General features: G+C 37.6%; 1 protein-coding gene across 2 annotated transcripts in view; it reads left to right on the top strand.

The window, feature by feature from the left end:
* Positions 1-16,263, top strand: part of col5a1 (procollagen, type V, alpha 1) — a 143,781-nt gene that overhangs the window by 64,420 nt on the left and 63,098 nt on the right. For both annotated transcript variants that reach the window (XM_022676453.2, XM_022676452.2), the window contains exons 10-20: positions 5,340-5,381; positions 6,604-6,666; positions 8,523-8,597; positions 13,007-13,099; positions 13,196-13,252; positions 13,391-13,444; positions 13,593-13,646; positions 14,184-14,237; positions 14,332-14,385; positions 15,164-15,217; positions 15,528-15,572. In XM_022676453.2, the coding sequence (XP_022532174.2) occupies positions 5,340-5,381; positions 6,604-6,666; positions 8,523-8,597; positions 13,007-13,099; positions 13,196-13,252; positions 13,391-13,444; positions 13,593-13,646; positions 14,184-14,237; positions 14,332-14,385; positions 15,164-15,217; positions 15,528-15,572 (645 nt within the window). The remainder of the gene's footprint in view (positions 1-5,339; positions 5,382-6,603; positions 6,667-8,522; positions 8,598-13,006; positions 13,100-13,195; positions 13,253-13,390; positions 13,445-13,592; positions 13,647-14,183; positions 14,238-14,331; positions 14,386-15,163; positions 15,218-15,527; positions 15,573-16,263) is intronic.

The raw sequence follows: 16,263 nt of genomic DNA, 5'->3' as shown, positions 1-16,263 counted from the left end.
GTAGGTTAACATGGGTTTACTATTACTGTTTACTGTTAATCATTTCCAATTCAGTGTCAAAATGCTTCTGTGCTTTTGCGCTGACCTTGTGTGCAAAAGGAATGGGTTAAAAAACTGCTGTTTCTTAAGACTCTATGCAGTCTTAGTGCTGTAGATGATCGTGGGTTAAGTGGACAGTGCAGATGTTTCCAGTGGTGTAGAAGATATTCTCAGCTATTGTAGGCTAGCTGTGATTTATGGCAGAGTGTGGATATTCTTAGTGCTGTCATTTTTCATGTCTAACCCCAGAACCACAATAAGCAAGAGGATCTGGCACTCTGTGTTTAACAGTGTTTTATGCTCTATACTGAACTGGACAGTTTTGGAGGCTTTTGTTAGAGACTCAGAGGTGATAATGTGTAATAAATGATTATGATTAAACAAACGCTGGAATTGCTTTTAGAGTGGTGTCTTGAGTTTGATTCCCCGGGCTGGACTGGAGCAGACAGCAGTGAAGCAGTGGAGAGTCAGGCGTCTGGTTAATTCAAGCCTGCTGGATTCTCTGGGTGGGGTTTCTGAGGGTCTTTGGATCGTTCTGTCCTAGTGCGACGTAGCGGACCAGGCGGTTTATTTGAGTGTGGTCCAGTTTCTGTCACTTTTGAGTGTTCACTTGCACAGTTTCTCCATCCTGACAGACTCAAAATCGTACTAATCGTACTAATAAACCACAGAAAGCACAAAGCAGATCAGTGCTGATCAGTCATGCATATCAACATTCATTCTCCTTTTCCAACTCGCTTCTTGTCATCCCTCTCCCCATGTGGCTGTTGATTCTAACCAGCTGAGTTTTCCCAAACAAATAGCATTGGGGCGGGGTTAACGGTTGCTTTCTGAGCATGGGAAGTCGAAGGAATGCTTCTCATCCGAGGACAGACTGTCTCATGCTTGGACCCAGATACCCCATTTACACACATATAGTGCGGCTTTTCCCCACATGCCCACCATACTGGCTGACCACTGTCTCAGAAAGCTGGTCAGAAAGCTGGAATGCTCTGATTTTTTCATTAGGAGTTGTGGGACTTTTTGACATTGAAATGCTTTACTCCAGAAAAACTAACTGGTACTCTTCAATGATGGTGGTAAATGGAACCAGGTTTTGTCATGACTACAACACAAGTGTAGCCACTTTATTTACTGTCTAAACCCACCAGTCAACCTACATGTTCCTTTGAAATAGATGATGGTAAAATAGTGGCAAATCTGGAAAAAAACAGTTTTCTCTGAGGTCTGTTTTGACATAAAATGCCCTTTTTAAGCTGAATAGATTTAAACAACATTATTTCTAAGGCGAACTCTTCTAAAATTGTGTTAAAACCATGCCTCAGGCACTGAGCAGTCTTTCAGACGCTTTTAAAGCCACTAAACTCTTCAGGCATCTCGTGGATCCATTTACCACCACTGAGACTAATTTTGACTTAAACATATCTGTAAAAAATGGAGGAACTATTAAGTTCTGTGGAGATTTAAAAATACCAAGCCCATGCCTAAACTGGCCTAATGAAGTCACAGGTTTTGTAACAGTTTCAAAACCCAAATTAGTCAGGAACCTTTTCCCTTGGAAACATTTTGGCCTGGTCATCATGTTCATGTACAGTACATACAATGATAGTAGGAGCTATGATGAAAGGAAAACTTACTCTGCCTGTACTGCATAAGTTAAATCTTGAAGCTCTAGAGGTTCTCTTCAAATCTGGACATAGACTTTGTAGGTGTGACACTATTTGGCCAATCGTGGACACTAACAAGTCCAGGAATGAAAACTGGATTTAGGGTCCAGATTTGAGACCTCTCTTCTGGATCTCAAGGGCCTTTATACCAGTGTTCTTAAAACCTGGTCCTGGTGCCCCCCACTCAACACATTTTTTGGAAGATTGCCTGCTTTAACATACCCACTGCATGTCTCATTAAACTTGTCAATGAGCTGATTAGTTGAATCAGGCATGTTGGGGAAGGAAAAACCTTCAAACATTTGTGTAAATAATCAAGCTTTTAAAGCCACTAAACTCTTCAGGTGTCTTGTGGATCCATTAATCACCACTGTGACACATTTTGACTTCTTTGTATTACAAGATCTGTGGCGATTTGAAAAAAACTCAATCCCATGCTGGATTTGTCCTGATGAAACCACAGGGTTTGTAACGGTTTCAAAACCCATATGAGCTAGGAGCTTTTTTTCTCTTGAAAACATTTTTTCCATAATGTCAGAGAAAAGGCACACAGTTCATGTATAGTTCAGACATCTCGATGATAGTAGGAGCTGAAGTAACCTTCCTCTGCCTGTACCGCTGAAGTTTGCATGAATTTGCATCAAAACCATGCTTCAGATTTAGCAGTACCAGTCAAACCTGGTTAGGTCAATTCACAAAGTGCAAATATGGGCTGCAAGAAATCTTCCCAAGCAATCTACCCAACTCCCAAATATCTAGTTCTTCTGTTTTCTTGTCCGCTTTTCCCTTGTGAAGGGTCATCTTGAGACCATGATTTGGCGTACAGCAGAGACATCGCCCAGAACTGGGAGATCTTTTTTAGAACAGAACTAGAGGAGCTTGTAGATTGTAGAGAGTATTGAAGCTCTTAAAGTTGTAGAGCAGTCTTTAAGTCTTTAAATCTGGACCTTAATTGTAATTTTCAGTCATGGACTTCGTAGGTATGACACTGTTTGGCCAGTCAGGTTCACAGGTGCAAAGACCACACTTAAAACTGGATTTAGGGTCCAAATTTGAAGACCTCTGTTCTGGATCTTAAGAAGCTTCAATCCAGTGCTGACCAAACCTGGTCCTGGCGTCCCCTTGCTTATCACATTTTTGAGGATTTTTACTTTGAATTTGCTTTAGATGATCCATACGTTTACACCACAAAGTACTTGGAGCACATAGGGGTGCAACCAAAAAGGTGGATCATCTAGTAGACCTTGAGAACCAGTGTGAGAACAACTACCTAATGCAGTGGTGGGCAATTCTGGTTCTGCACTGTTTTTGCCTGATTCAACTCACCTGTTAACTGCCAAGTTTAGTATGTCTGTCCAGCCCTGGTTCCCAACCAATCAATGTACCTGATTCTGCTTGAATTGGGCTACAGGTAAACTTTTAGGATAGAATGGCTGTCAACCATTGTTTTTGAACAAGAAAGAAAGATCCAGATATGTTGAATTTTTGAGCTTGTCAGCGTGGCTCTGGGAAGGAGGGTGTGAAGATACTGTGGTTTTGGATCGCTCAAAATGGTCCAAAATATGCTGAAATATGCTGAAATCACACACTTCGCTCTGCAGTTGTCCGCATTCAGACTCCCTTTGTCCAAACACACATACCCGTCCCTCGCTTTGGCTCTTGCCGACCAAAAACAAAGAACGTGTCCCTGCTGTTGTGGCATGGAGTGGCTTCAGGGTGAATACCAGTCTTCACAGATCACTGAAATCAAATCAAAATGTGCACTTCACCCTCACCCACACTTTTTCTTGAACCTTATGCTGCAATCTGGGCCACATCTGTGACCCCAGGTGACTCCAGGAGAACCCGAATGACCCAAACGACTGAGGAACAGTGACCTGGATCAGACCATTTTGGTATTTTTCGGTTTCTCCTGTGAGGGGACTGGTTTATGGGCGAAGTATTCAACCTTTCATCTATTTTACTTTTTTAGTCATGTTGGGTGTGGACCTGGAGACTACCTGCAATCAATGGGTACAGGCAGAGATACCCTCTAGTTGCTTCTGTGAAAAAAAAGGTTTTAGGTTAAGGATAGAACTTCAGGCTAGACTTATGTCATCTTATGAGCTGCTTTGTGGTCAAGGTTGCTAGGGGTTTGAAGCCTACCTAAAATAATTGGGTGTAAGGTAAACATACCCCAGGATAGGAAATCTAAATGATATTTGTCCATGTCTTTCTATATGAATAACTTACAAGAATTTAGGCCTAACTAAATGTACTTTTTACCCTTATAGATAAGATATTAGAAAAAAAATCACTGTTTAAAGTTTCTCAAGGAACTTTTAAGGGGTTCTTAAGTTGTTTAAGACTATGGAAAACCATAAAGTGCTTTGAGGAACCCTTAAGGATTCCTTCGCAGTTACAAGTTAAAGGACCTCAAAAAACATACTACAATATTCTCAAGGACCTCAAAAAACATACTACAGTATTCTCAAGAAACAATTTAACCATTTCAAAGGTTCAGAATTCAATTCAAAAATCACTGTTCATGGGACAACCATGAAATTTGAATAGCATTCATCTGGATCTATTGGTACCTGTTGGGGGTAAACCTATTAGGCAGCAAGTGAACACTGCAATAAAAATGGACAACTTTAAGAATCTTAGACAATTTGACAAGAATCAAACTTTGATGCTAGGCAACTAAAGGATCAGGGGGTCTCTAGAACATCAGACAGGTCTTGAGGGGTGGTCCTGCTTTAAGAAGAATTGCTGTCAACTCGTACCCAAGGCTCGTTGATGCTCACGGAGGCTCCACTTCACAACTTACAGGATATACTCAAACGATCTGCTGCTACATCTTGGTGCCAGATACCACAGTGGCCCTTATACACCTGATAATAATTACTGTGAGCTTTTGTAGAACGGAGGAGCCGAACAGATCAGCAGTTTTCCAAACCTTCTGGATGTTTTCTTTGGTGCAGCGTGTCGATATTTGAAGTCAGAGGGTTTGTGGTTTTGAATGCGAGGTTCTTTGCTGCTGTTTCTTCCATTACTTCCACCACAGTTTCCAGCATGCTTCAGATATTATTGGGTTCGTTGAATCCTTGGCTTTGTTCAGACCTGAACCCTTTAGGAACTCTTCACAGACCCAGTTTGAAAGAATGTCATCTGTGTATCTCTCTGGTTTGAACTGGTTTTCTGTGCACTATAGCTCTAATTTTGAGCTGATTATTCACTTTGAATTGGTTCTTCCATTCTTTATTTAGCTTTAACAGTGTGTGAAACTACCTGCACCATGTTTGCCAGCTGCACAGGCTGGACAGAGCCACCAAGAAGGTGAATTCCATTACATAGAAGTGATTTTGGTATCTCCTACATGAATCGAGGGAAGAAATATCGATCTAATCACAGTCGAATTAACAGAAAAGCCTGTGAACTGGTTTGAAAGACTGCATAAAAAGGCTGTTACATTTTACTCAATGTTTGTGTGCAACAATTTTCTTCAATTTCCCCCAATTTGTAGTGTAAACATCTGTCTGAATACAGAGCAAGTACTGTGTATCTGGATGATGTCCTAATTTTTTTCTTTTTTTCCTATTTCTCTCTCTCTCTCTCTCTCTCTCGCCTGTTCTTTCTTTCTCTTTTTCTCAGGGAATGCTCGTGGAGGGCCCTCCTGGTCCTGAAGGCCCAACTGTAAGTCTGTTTAACTGTGTTTAAACTACATGTTACCCTGTGTACATGTATTTTTGACTTTGCCACACTTGCATGTATGTGTGTCTATGTTTGTCTATACAGCTCTAGAAATAAATTAGAGACTTCAGTTTCTAAATCAGTTTCTCTCTGATTTTACTATTTATAGGTATATGTTTGAGTAACATAAAAATTGTTGTTTTATTCTATAAAATACAGACAACTTGTCCCCTCATGTTAAAAAAATACAAATATTGTAATTTAGAGCATTTCTTCGCAGAAAATGAGAAATGACTTCGAAAAATGCAAAAAAACCCCAAGTTCATATTCATAAAAAACTCAAGTTTTAAGAGTTCAGAAATCAATATTTGGTGGAATAACCCTGGTTTTTAATCACAGTTTTCGTGCATCTTGGCATGTTCTCCTCCACCAGTCTTACACACTGCTTTTGGGTAACTTTATGCCACTCCTGGTGCAAAAATTCAAGCAGTTCAGTTTGGTTTGATGGCTTGTAATCCTCCATCTTCCTTTTGATTATATTCCAGAGCTTTTCAATTTGGCCAAATCTATAAAACTCATCATTTTTAAGTGGTCTCTTATTTTTTCCAGAGCTGAATACAAGTTGTTAAACTCCCTCAACTTTGTTCCACCAACTCACACATTTTTTCCTATAGAAAATCTTCAGAAATCTTAAAATCATAAAATGTAAAATGATTTTTAACATAAAATCAAAAAGAAAAGTTTGAAAGAAAGAAAAGTTTGCTATTAAACTCCAAGCTGGTGTGTCTAAACCCGCTTAAACACACACACACATGTACACACACACACACACTCTCTCTCTGTCTCACAGGGTGCTAAGTTGGCTTGGCACTGTCATATCGTAGCTGCAGGAGATTGAGGATGAGATGTACAGCTGGCAAAGCAAACACGTAGACACACACACACACACACACACAGACAGACACACACACGCACATGTGATATTGTTTATAGCCCGATTCATGAGTTGACTCGCGAATCCATCCCACAGCTCCAAGCCTCAGCAGAGCGAAGGAAAGCATTAAAAAAAAGAGAGAGATTCAGATTCAGCAGTCCAGCTCTGACTTATCCTGACTGACCTCACCGGACCCTCACTCCTGTCCACATGTCCACATGTCTGAGTTCTAGCTCTGTGTAATCACGTGTGCAGTACGTCCTTATAAACGCCTTCTGCTTCTATGTCTAGGGTCTGCCTGGTCCTCCGGGAGCGTCCGGACCCCCTGGATCTGCTGGAGAGGCTGGAGAGAGGGTGAGTAACCGTAGGGAACACGAATCACGATGAAAAACGTTGTGCTTATTTATACGTTACACTGTTATACTGTAGGCAGAAGTATTAAGTATGTATTAAGATACATGTTTTATTCATTGACTTTATTGAGATTGATTAATTCAGACATATTCATCTAAAAGTGTGTAAAATTAAGCATCTAGACATGCAGTCAACCGTTACAGTCATTAATGATAGAACTAAGAACTTGGCTATATGATACATATCACAATACAGAGGTTGAATATATGATTCAATAAGCCAGGAAATATATTTTACGATTGTTTAAAACATATAAAAAACATCATATTCATAAAATCTAAAATAAGGTAATGTTGATTTTTAATCTAATTAGAACAGTGGAATTGGATGAAACAATAGGGTTGCGGCACTTTCCTTCAAACTCATTTAAACCCCTTTGATGCTGCATTGTCGACAGTTCGAAAAGAGGCGTGGCTGACTTTATATTAATGATGCGCAAAAATTATGTTTTTAAGGAATTATGTTTTTGAACATAATTGAACATCGAGTCATCCCGATACAATACATTGGTGATACAGAAAAAAAGAACACATCCAAGTTGTCCTTAAGATTTTTTAAAGATTTTTTAATTATTATTATTATTATTATTATTATTATTATTATTATTATTATTATTATTACTTAGACCAGGGATGGGCAACTGGCGGCCCGGGGGCCGCACACGGCCCTCGTCATCACTCAGTGCGGCCCGCAAATAGATCAAAAATAATTTCATAATTTCATAATTTAAAAAAAAAAAAAAAAAAAAAAAAACGTAATTCTACTTTTGACCGCTAGAGGGCGCTGCCAAACAACCACGAAAATTGACATTGACATCCAGTCCATTGTGAGCCAGCAGGCCAAACCACAGCTCTCTCATTAGCTTCAATAAATGTTGGGCCTCTGTGGTCTAGTTTTCTGCTATTATTGAATGAGCTATTTGCAATCAGTTTTTAAATCTTTTTTGTTCTTTGTTATAAATGAGTTCAAATGCCTTTTGCACTTTTATAAGCAAATGTTTTGTCCTTGTTGCTTATGAAGGACTTGTTATAATGAACTTATTTTACACAGAGGAACTACTGTATTTGCAATCAGTTTTTTAAGCAAACTTTTTGTTCTTTGATATGAAGGACTTCCTTTTTGCACTTTTTTTAAGCAAACGGTTTGTCTTTTGCCGTATTAAAATGCATTAATATGCAGAAAATAGTTGTTGATAAATGTTGGTGCTGTAAACATACAGATATAAATTCATATAAAATTTGTTCTTATTGAAAATCATTTGTAGCGTTTTTCATATTCAATTATTTGAAGTGCGAGGTCATGTGGCCCTCCAATGGTCATGCTGAAAAAAATGTGGCCCTCTCCATCATGGAAGTTGCCCATCCCTGACTTAGACAATGGTATCACCATTTTCAGCACAAAATAAATGAACAAGAAATAAATGATTACATGTGATTGGCTAAAAGGTGTTCTATGAGTGACATTATCAGCCGGTAATGCACTGTATCCGAAGCTCTCTATGTATTACTCCGCCACATACAGGAAACCTAGCAATGATGCAGCGCTTACAAGCCAAACCACACAGCTACAAACAGAGCAGCAATGGAACTATTTTACTTGCTGAGTTTTTATAACCAAACAAATCGTATTTTCTCGTCCTCTTTAATTCAAAATCTTTTAATAAACAGCGATAATGGAACTGTGGTATAATCGCAATAATAGGTTCGTGCTAAAGGAGGCATACACTTAAAACCTGTCTATCTGTTAGAATAAATTAAAAGTGAACTACATTACCCAGACTCCTTTGCTCTCTGCAGGGTCCTCCCGGTCGCCCTGGTCTTCCTGGAGCCGATGGACTGCCAGGACCCCCAGGGACCGTCCTGATGCTGCCGGTATGTGAACCACGCCCGTGTGTTTGGATGTGTGTGTGTGTATGAGTGTGTGTGTGTGTGCCAACTTGAACCTGTTCACCTCAGTGCTGAAGAATGCAAGCCGGATAGCAGGCCGGTGCATCACGCCATCTCCGATGTATGCATGTATGAATGTATTTAGACTGGCGTGCCTGTACACAACACCTGCTCCGAGTGCTGGATCATTCCACGCAGTTCTGCAGGTGATGTGCGAAGCTCTTCAGAACATTAGAATGATGTGTTTAAAACATCACTGGATTTAGAAGTGATACGAAACTGTGGCTTTACCTTTAATCTTCATCCATTACCTGTTTGGTTCAAGTTAATGTATGAAATACACACACTACCAATACAAAGTTTTAGAACACACCTCATTTTTTTACTTATATTTTTTTTATTACTATGTTAATCTTTCTGGAACATCAGTGGTGTTCCTGGGTCATATTAACCCAGTGCGTGTTTAATTATCCAAAAGATATTTTATCTGTTTGTGAATATTTCATTACCAACTCCATTGCTAATTATTTTGTCAATATTTAGTGCAGTGGTCTTCCTTACATCTAACAAGTAGTGGTTCAATTAGGAGAATTCCCCCGTTTTTCATAAAAGAAATTGTAATGTTTCACTATTTAATTACTTTTAAAAAGACCAATAAATAAAAAAAAAAAGAAAAACATTGAAACATATCGCAATTTTATTTTAGTTTAGTTTTTGCAGGGGGCGGTTGCAAATGTGTGAGATTAATCGTTTTCATATTATACGTTGATTACACTAATTAGGACAAGCAGAATTTTTTTTATACTGAAAAAAAATCATTTAAACCATTTTACCTAGATCTTTAAACTTTAAAACGGGTCAATTTGACCCGTAACATAACAGGAAGGTTAAGCTCTTTAGGTTCTATTAGTATCTGTAAATGGTACAAAATTCAGTGTACGAAATATTGTAGTAAACTACCAGATCCTTTAAGGAAAACAAATGAACTATAACTAAACTTTGCAGTAAGGCAGTATTGGTACAGATACTGTTACAGGTACTGCACACTCTACTGTTGCATTTACACAATTACACACATTACGCACATTAAGACTTTCATCATAATAACTAGAAAAAGACACAGAAACACAGAGAACTCTGTAACTATTACAAGTTATAAGTAGCAGTGAATATTGTTTTCTACACCATCAAAAGACTCTTGTAAGCTGTATTAAAAAAGCCTTTAGCTCAGCTTAACATTAGACTGAAGTGCAGAAATAAAGTTATTATAAAAACAGCTTGACTTTTTTACATTTTTAGGGGTGTTATAAAACTTTTGACTGGTATTATACATGAAATATTTATTTTGATACAATAGTATATCAGTGAATCCGTGTTTTGTCATATCAGCCAGAATATGCGCAAAAATGCCCTAAAATGTAATGATATTATTTTAGGGCCATATCGTCCATTCTTAGAATCGCTATTGCAACAAGAAAAATAATCTTTATACCATATTCTGTATAAAACGTTTGTTTATAGAACTTTTAAGTATCTGGGGTCTGTTTAACACCAAAATGGGTTTCAGTGTTGTTTTACTGTTCTCTTTAATTTCTTATTTTCCTTTGTCTGATCTCTTTTGTGTCTCTTCTTCTCTCTTCTCCTTGTCTTGTCTCTTCTCTTCTGTTACATTATCTTTTCTTCTCCAGTATCGTTTCTATTCTCCATTAATATATACGTTTTCTTTTTTCCTAATCTTTTCTTCTCTCATAAACATTTTGTTTATGGAACCTTTTAAGTATCTGCGATCTGTTTAACACCAAAAAGGGTTGCAGTGTTGTTTTGCTGTTCTGACACATGCAAGCCTTAATTTTATATAGACTGTATAGAATAAAATATAGACTATATTATACTTATATACAGTGCTTATCTTACACTCTTTATGAAAGCTGACATTGTATATTAAACTATGGTAATATAGGAGAACCATTTGGAATATAAAATTTAGCAACATATTATTATATACGATTATATATAATACTATACTATATATTATACTTTATACTATTATGTATTATGACTGTTGCTATACACAGTAAAATGTTTTTTTTTTTATTTGTTCTTTAGTAAAGACTGCGGTTCTGTTTAGAATCCTGATATCTCAGAAAACCATTTGGATGCTTAAAACCTCCACAAGTGTTTCAGTCTCATTGCAATACAAATAATCCTAATTTCTGTGCTATAGCTAGAACACTGTTCTCAAGGGTTCTTCTCTGAAGTGAATCTTAATAGAACTAAACACAACTGAAAGAACCGTTCGGGTGTTTGATTTATCTTCATTTGAGTGGACGTATTCCCAGCAGTTGGATGTTGTGTTAGTGTGATGCATGCTGGGTACTGTGACAGAACACTGCAGGAGAGAAAAATCCAAAACGACAAGATTAGTTATTCTGTCCAAACGGATGAGTCAGAGATGAGCAGCGCTGTGTTTCAGAGTGACACGACACAAAACTCATTAAATGCTAGATTTATCCCAGAATTCCATGTTGCGTGCGTGACAGCAGCTCCACAGGTAATATTAATCCCAGTCTTCACGGTCGACAGGGTGTAGCAGGGTGTAGCAGGGTGTAGCAGGGTGTATTAGACACAGCCTGTCAGTGGGATTGTTTTTTTCGTGAGGAAATGTCGGCTCTGAAAGCAGTGTCCGGAGCGCTGAGTTATAGCGACAGTGCGGAAGAGTTCGGCATTAGTAAACCTGTTAAGTAATCTGCTTTTCTAATCGCCTGCGTCCAGCCAGCGGTGTCGAGTGAACCCAGACATTCCTGCTCTCCCAGCTGCAGTGCTCCAGAGTCAGGATTCCAGCTCCGGCACTTATGTTTCGGAATGCTTCTTTCTTTTTTTATAAGAGGAGAGCATTTAAAATGTTGGATTGCTGATGTTCCTCAGCAAGCACTGATGATGTTACAGACCACTGAAATACAGCACCATCATTTTCATCCCCTCTTCTCTTCTCTTCTCTTCTCTTCTCTTCTCTTCTCTTCTCTTCTTCTTCTCTTCTCTTCTCTTCTCTTCTCTTCTCTTCTTCTTCTCTTCTCTTCTCGTCTCTTCTGTTCTCTTCTCGTCTCTTCTCTTCTGTTCTCTTCTCTTCTTCTTCTCTACTCTTCTCGTCTCTTCTCTTCTCTACTCTTCTCTTCTTCTCTTCTCGTCTCTTCTCTTCTGTTCTCTTCTCGTCTCTTCTCTTCTCTTAGTCTTGTTTTTCCTTTCTTCTCCTTGTCTTATTTCTTCTCTTCTACCTAAATCTCTTCTCATTTCTTCTCCTTTAATCTTGTTTTTCTCCTTTAATCTTTTCTACATTAATCTCCTTTTTCTCATTTTATTTCTTCTCCTTTGTCTCCTTTAATCTCTTCTGTTTCTTTAATCTCTTTTCTTTTTGTCTCCTTTAATCTCTCCTTTCTTCTCCTTTAATCTCTTCTCTTCTGTTGTAATCTCTTCTTCTTTCTTCTCTTTTAATCTCTTCTCTTCTAATTTAATATCTTCTCCTTTTTCTCATTTAATCTCTTCTCTTCTACTTTAATCTCTTCTTATATCTGTCAAATTATTTCCCTTTTTCCTCTCTTTTCCCCTCTTATTTTCAATTCCTCTATTCTCCTCTCTTCTCTTTTCCTCCACTTTCATGTCTTTTCCTATTTTCTTTTCTGCCCTTTGCTTCTATTCCCAAAGTTTTGTCTCTTCTCATCTTTTTTTCTATTCTCTTTGATTTTTCTTTTTTCCTTTTCCTTTAATCTCTTTTATTCCATTTTGATCTCTTCTTTTCCTTTTTTTCTTCTCTTTTTGTTCCTCTTTTCTCATAGTTCTGTCTCTTCCTTTTTCTCTTGTCTTTTGTTTCTCTTTTCTTCTCCTTGTCTGATTTTTCCCCTTGTTTTCTTCTCTTCTCTTCTTCTTGTCTCTTCTCTTCTCATTTAATCTCAGATATTCTCTTTTAATCTATTCTTTTCCTTTTTCTTCTAATCTTTTTCTCCTCTCTTCTCCTCTCTCATATTTACGTCTCTTCTCTTCAATTTGTTTTTCTCCCATATTCTCTTTTCTCTTTTTTATCTCCTTTCCCCTCTGGTTGGTGTATTATAAGAGTCTGTAAGAGCCACATGGCTGTAAGAGCAGTGAGCATGTTTAGCCACCAGATGGCAGCACTGGCGAGCAGCCCAGCAGACCCCTCACACACACACACACACACACACACACACACACACACACATACACACATGCATAATACAAAACAGCTGTTGCCTACAAATAATAATAATAATAATAATAATAATAATAATAATAATAATAATAATAATAATAATAATATAAAACTGGATGTTTGTCTTTGATGTTCTCTCTCTCTCTTTCTCTCTCTTTCTCTCTCTCTTCAGTTCCGGATGAGCACAGGTGGAGATGGCGGCCATAAAGGACCTGCTGTTTCAGCCCAAGAGGCTCAGATGCAGGCTATAATGCAGCAGGCCCGGGTAATATATATTATACACACACACTTGCACATATAATATAGTTTACACTGGTGACCTGCTGTATGTAAACGTGCTCATTTCTTTGCTCTCCTGAAGTTGGCAATGAGAGGAGCAACTGGACCAATGGGCTTGACTGGCCGTCCCGGACCTCTGGTACGTTCTCTCTCTCTTTATCTCCTTCTCTTCTGCTATCTCTCTCTATTATTATCACTCTATCTCTCTTTCTAAGTCTTTCTCTCTCTCGGTGTCCCATCACGTATGTTAATGCTGTATGTCATTTGCGTTTCCCAGGGACCTCCTGGTATACCTGGACTGAAGGGAGAGTCTGGAGAGCAAGGAACTCAGGTATAAATAAATAAATAAATACTAGCTGATTGGATGTTAAAATGCTGTTTTTATATTAATTTTGTGTACTGTGCGTATTTTATGGGATCTGGCCTTTAACCCTATGTGTGTGTGTGTGTGTGTGTGTGTGTGTGTGTTTTCTGTTTAGGGTCCCCGAGGTCCAATGGGTTCCTTGGGTCCTCCTGGAAAGCCTGGCAGAAGAGTGAGTGTTTACTTTGTATACATATTTAACAAAAAAAAAAAAAACATATTGCCAATATTGAAGAATATTGAAAGTTTTGGAATTCATATTGACTAAACAATTCTGGATCCTTTTGGTAAAACATTAAAATAGATTTTGAAACAGATAGACCAAATATTAAAATAGATTTTAAAATATTTCGATTAAATGGTTATGAATTATATTTATTATAGATAAAAGGGCCAGAAGCTGGCCTGTATCCACAGTTACTTTCTGCTTGTCTGCTTGAGTTATTGTAATATAGCATCATACAATATTCATCTAAGGTGAAGATAAAGTAGATTTTAACTTTAAATGAAAAGAGGTTTACGCTCTAAATCCATGTAATTCCTTTGTGGACCACTGGGGGGCATCACATGGTCTAAATATACAGTATGTTGGGTTTGGGATGAAAATTGGGGTGTACACTGAATAAGTGTATCTATATGTTGTTTTTTATTTTCAGCAAGGGATAATAACTATGTTATTGATTGTGTGTGTGTGTGTGTGTGTTTTCAGGGTCGTGCTGGATCAGATGGAGCAAGAGGCATGCCAGGACAGACTGGCCCTAAGGTACACATCAGATAAACACATATTTATTGCTATATATGTATATAATCTTAAGATGTTACATGTTAAATATAAATTGTGTGTGTGTGTTTTACAGGGAGACCGTGGTTTTGATGGCCTGGCAGGTTTACCTGGTGAAAAAGGACACAGAGTAAGTCTGCTAATTAAGTCATTAATCACTTATTTATCAACGTTAGGGCTGCACCTAACATTCTCGATTAATTAGACAACGTCTTCTTCGATTAATTGATTATTCAAAAGCCTTTATCAATATTTAGAAACAATTTAAATATGTAATACGGTTAATTATACTATGTTTGAATGTGCTTGATAATACAGCTTTGGTAAAAATTAAGAGACCAATTCAGTTTCTGTTTTTAATCACAGTTTTTATGCATCTTGGCTTGTTCTCCTCCACCAGTCTTACACACTGCTTTTGGATAACTTTATGCCTGCACTCCTGGTGCAAAAATTCAAGCAGTTCAGCTTGGTTTGATGGCTTGTGATCATGCATCTTCCTCTAGATTATATTCTTTCAGACATTTTTTAGTGGTCTCTTATTTTTTTCCCAGAGCTATATAAGAATAAAAATCTTTAATCTTTAAAATCTTTAAAATCACTCCATGGCTGTTTTCATGGCTGTGTCCCAAACCACACACTTCTATATTTCACCTACTGCAATAATGAACGCACTTCTCATTTAGGCACACTATTAGTGTGATAGTGTGTGGTTTGGGACACAGCCCCTGTTTTTTTTTTTTTTTTGTAATGTTTTGACTCATGTTATGCAAATCCACATGTTTTTATAATTGATAGTTAGCTGCTAGTTGCAACTTTATTTCTTTTTTCTTTTATTGCTTATTATTATTAATAATTGTGTTCTCAAAACAGATAAACAATACAAATGTGTGTGTGTGTTTGTGTTTCAGGGTGAGACCGGACCTCAGGGACCTCCTGGACCCTCAGGAGAGGATGGAGAAAGGGTAAGTTGTCAGGTTCTGCTGTTTTAAGGCATTTTACAACAAGTGAATTTTTTTTTTCAGACAGATAATAAGGAGATTTTAACCGTAGCGCCTGAACAGAGGGTGTGTGACTTTGGTCTCAGTTCAGCATGTCTTTATTCTAATATAGGGCTGTGCGATTTAGCGATATATTGCGTATGACGATTGTTTAAGGTGTTTAAATTGAAATTGTGATGCTTATCATCATGTATTTCAATTTAAGAGTCCCCCTTTTACAGTGTAGTTATTATAACTGTGTTTGATATTGATAAGATTCCTTCCTGTGTTTTAGGGAGACGATGGCGAGGTCGGACCCAGGGGTCTGCCTGGTGAACCAGTGAGTATCCCAGAATGCACACACACACACACACACACACACATATATACCCACACAAACACACTTATTATAACAATAATCATATTTGATCTGTGTTAAAAGAAAGAAGACTGTGTTCTACAGTAAAATATAGTGAGTAAAAGAAAGGAGAAATTAGGAGAACATATAGAGATAAAGAGAAAGATAGAAAGAGGAAGTAGAATGCAAAATAAGAACAAAAGGGACTGAGAGGAGTGTAGATAAATAGAGAGATACAAAAAGAAAGAGAAGAAGAAGAAGAGTGAGACAGTGTGGGAAAAGAAAGGGCAGATAGAAAAAATATCTGAAACTCAGCAGTGACACTGTAGTTTTAAACCACATCCACCAGGGGGCTCCCTATCCACACAGTGTTAATCACACACACACACACACACACACACACACACACTGTATATACTAGCAAATGTATCTCTTATTAATTTACTGAATCTAATTTTCTGAATAGTTCATAACAGATACTAAATAATTCATGATGAGTCATGATAATTCAAAATACACTCAATTCAATACTGGAAAAGTCAAAGTGGATAATGGATAATTCTGGATTCATGCTGGATACATAATAATTCATGCTGGATTTAAAAAAAAATATTTATAATACATATTGGATATCGCATAATGTGGACATAGAGTGGATATTAAATAATAAGTT

This window comes from Astyanax mexicanus, chromosome 17, assembly GCF_023375975.1.
Source record: "Astyanax mexicanus isolate ESR-SI-001 chromosome 17, AstMex3_surface, whole genome shotgun sequence".
In the NCBI taxonomy this organism is placed as follows: domain Eukaryota; kingdom Metazoa; phylum Chordata; class Actinopteri; order Characiformes; family Acestrorhamphidae; genus Astyanax; species Astyanax mexicanus.
Note: the sequence above shows the minus strand (reverse complement) of the source record. Positions and strands in the feature narration are given on the sequence as shown.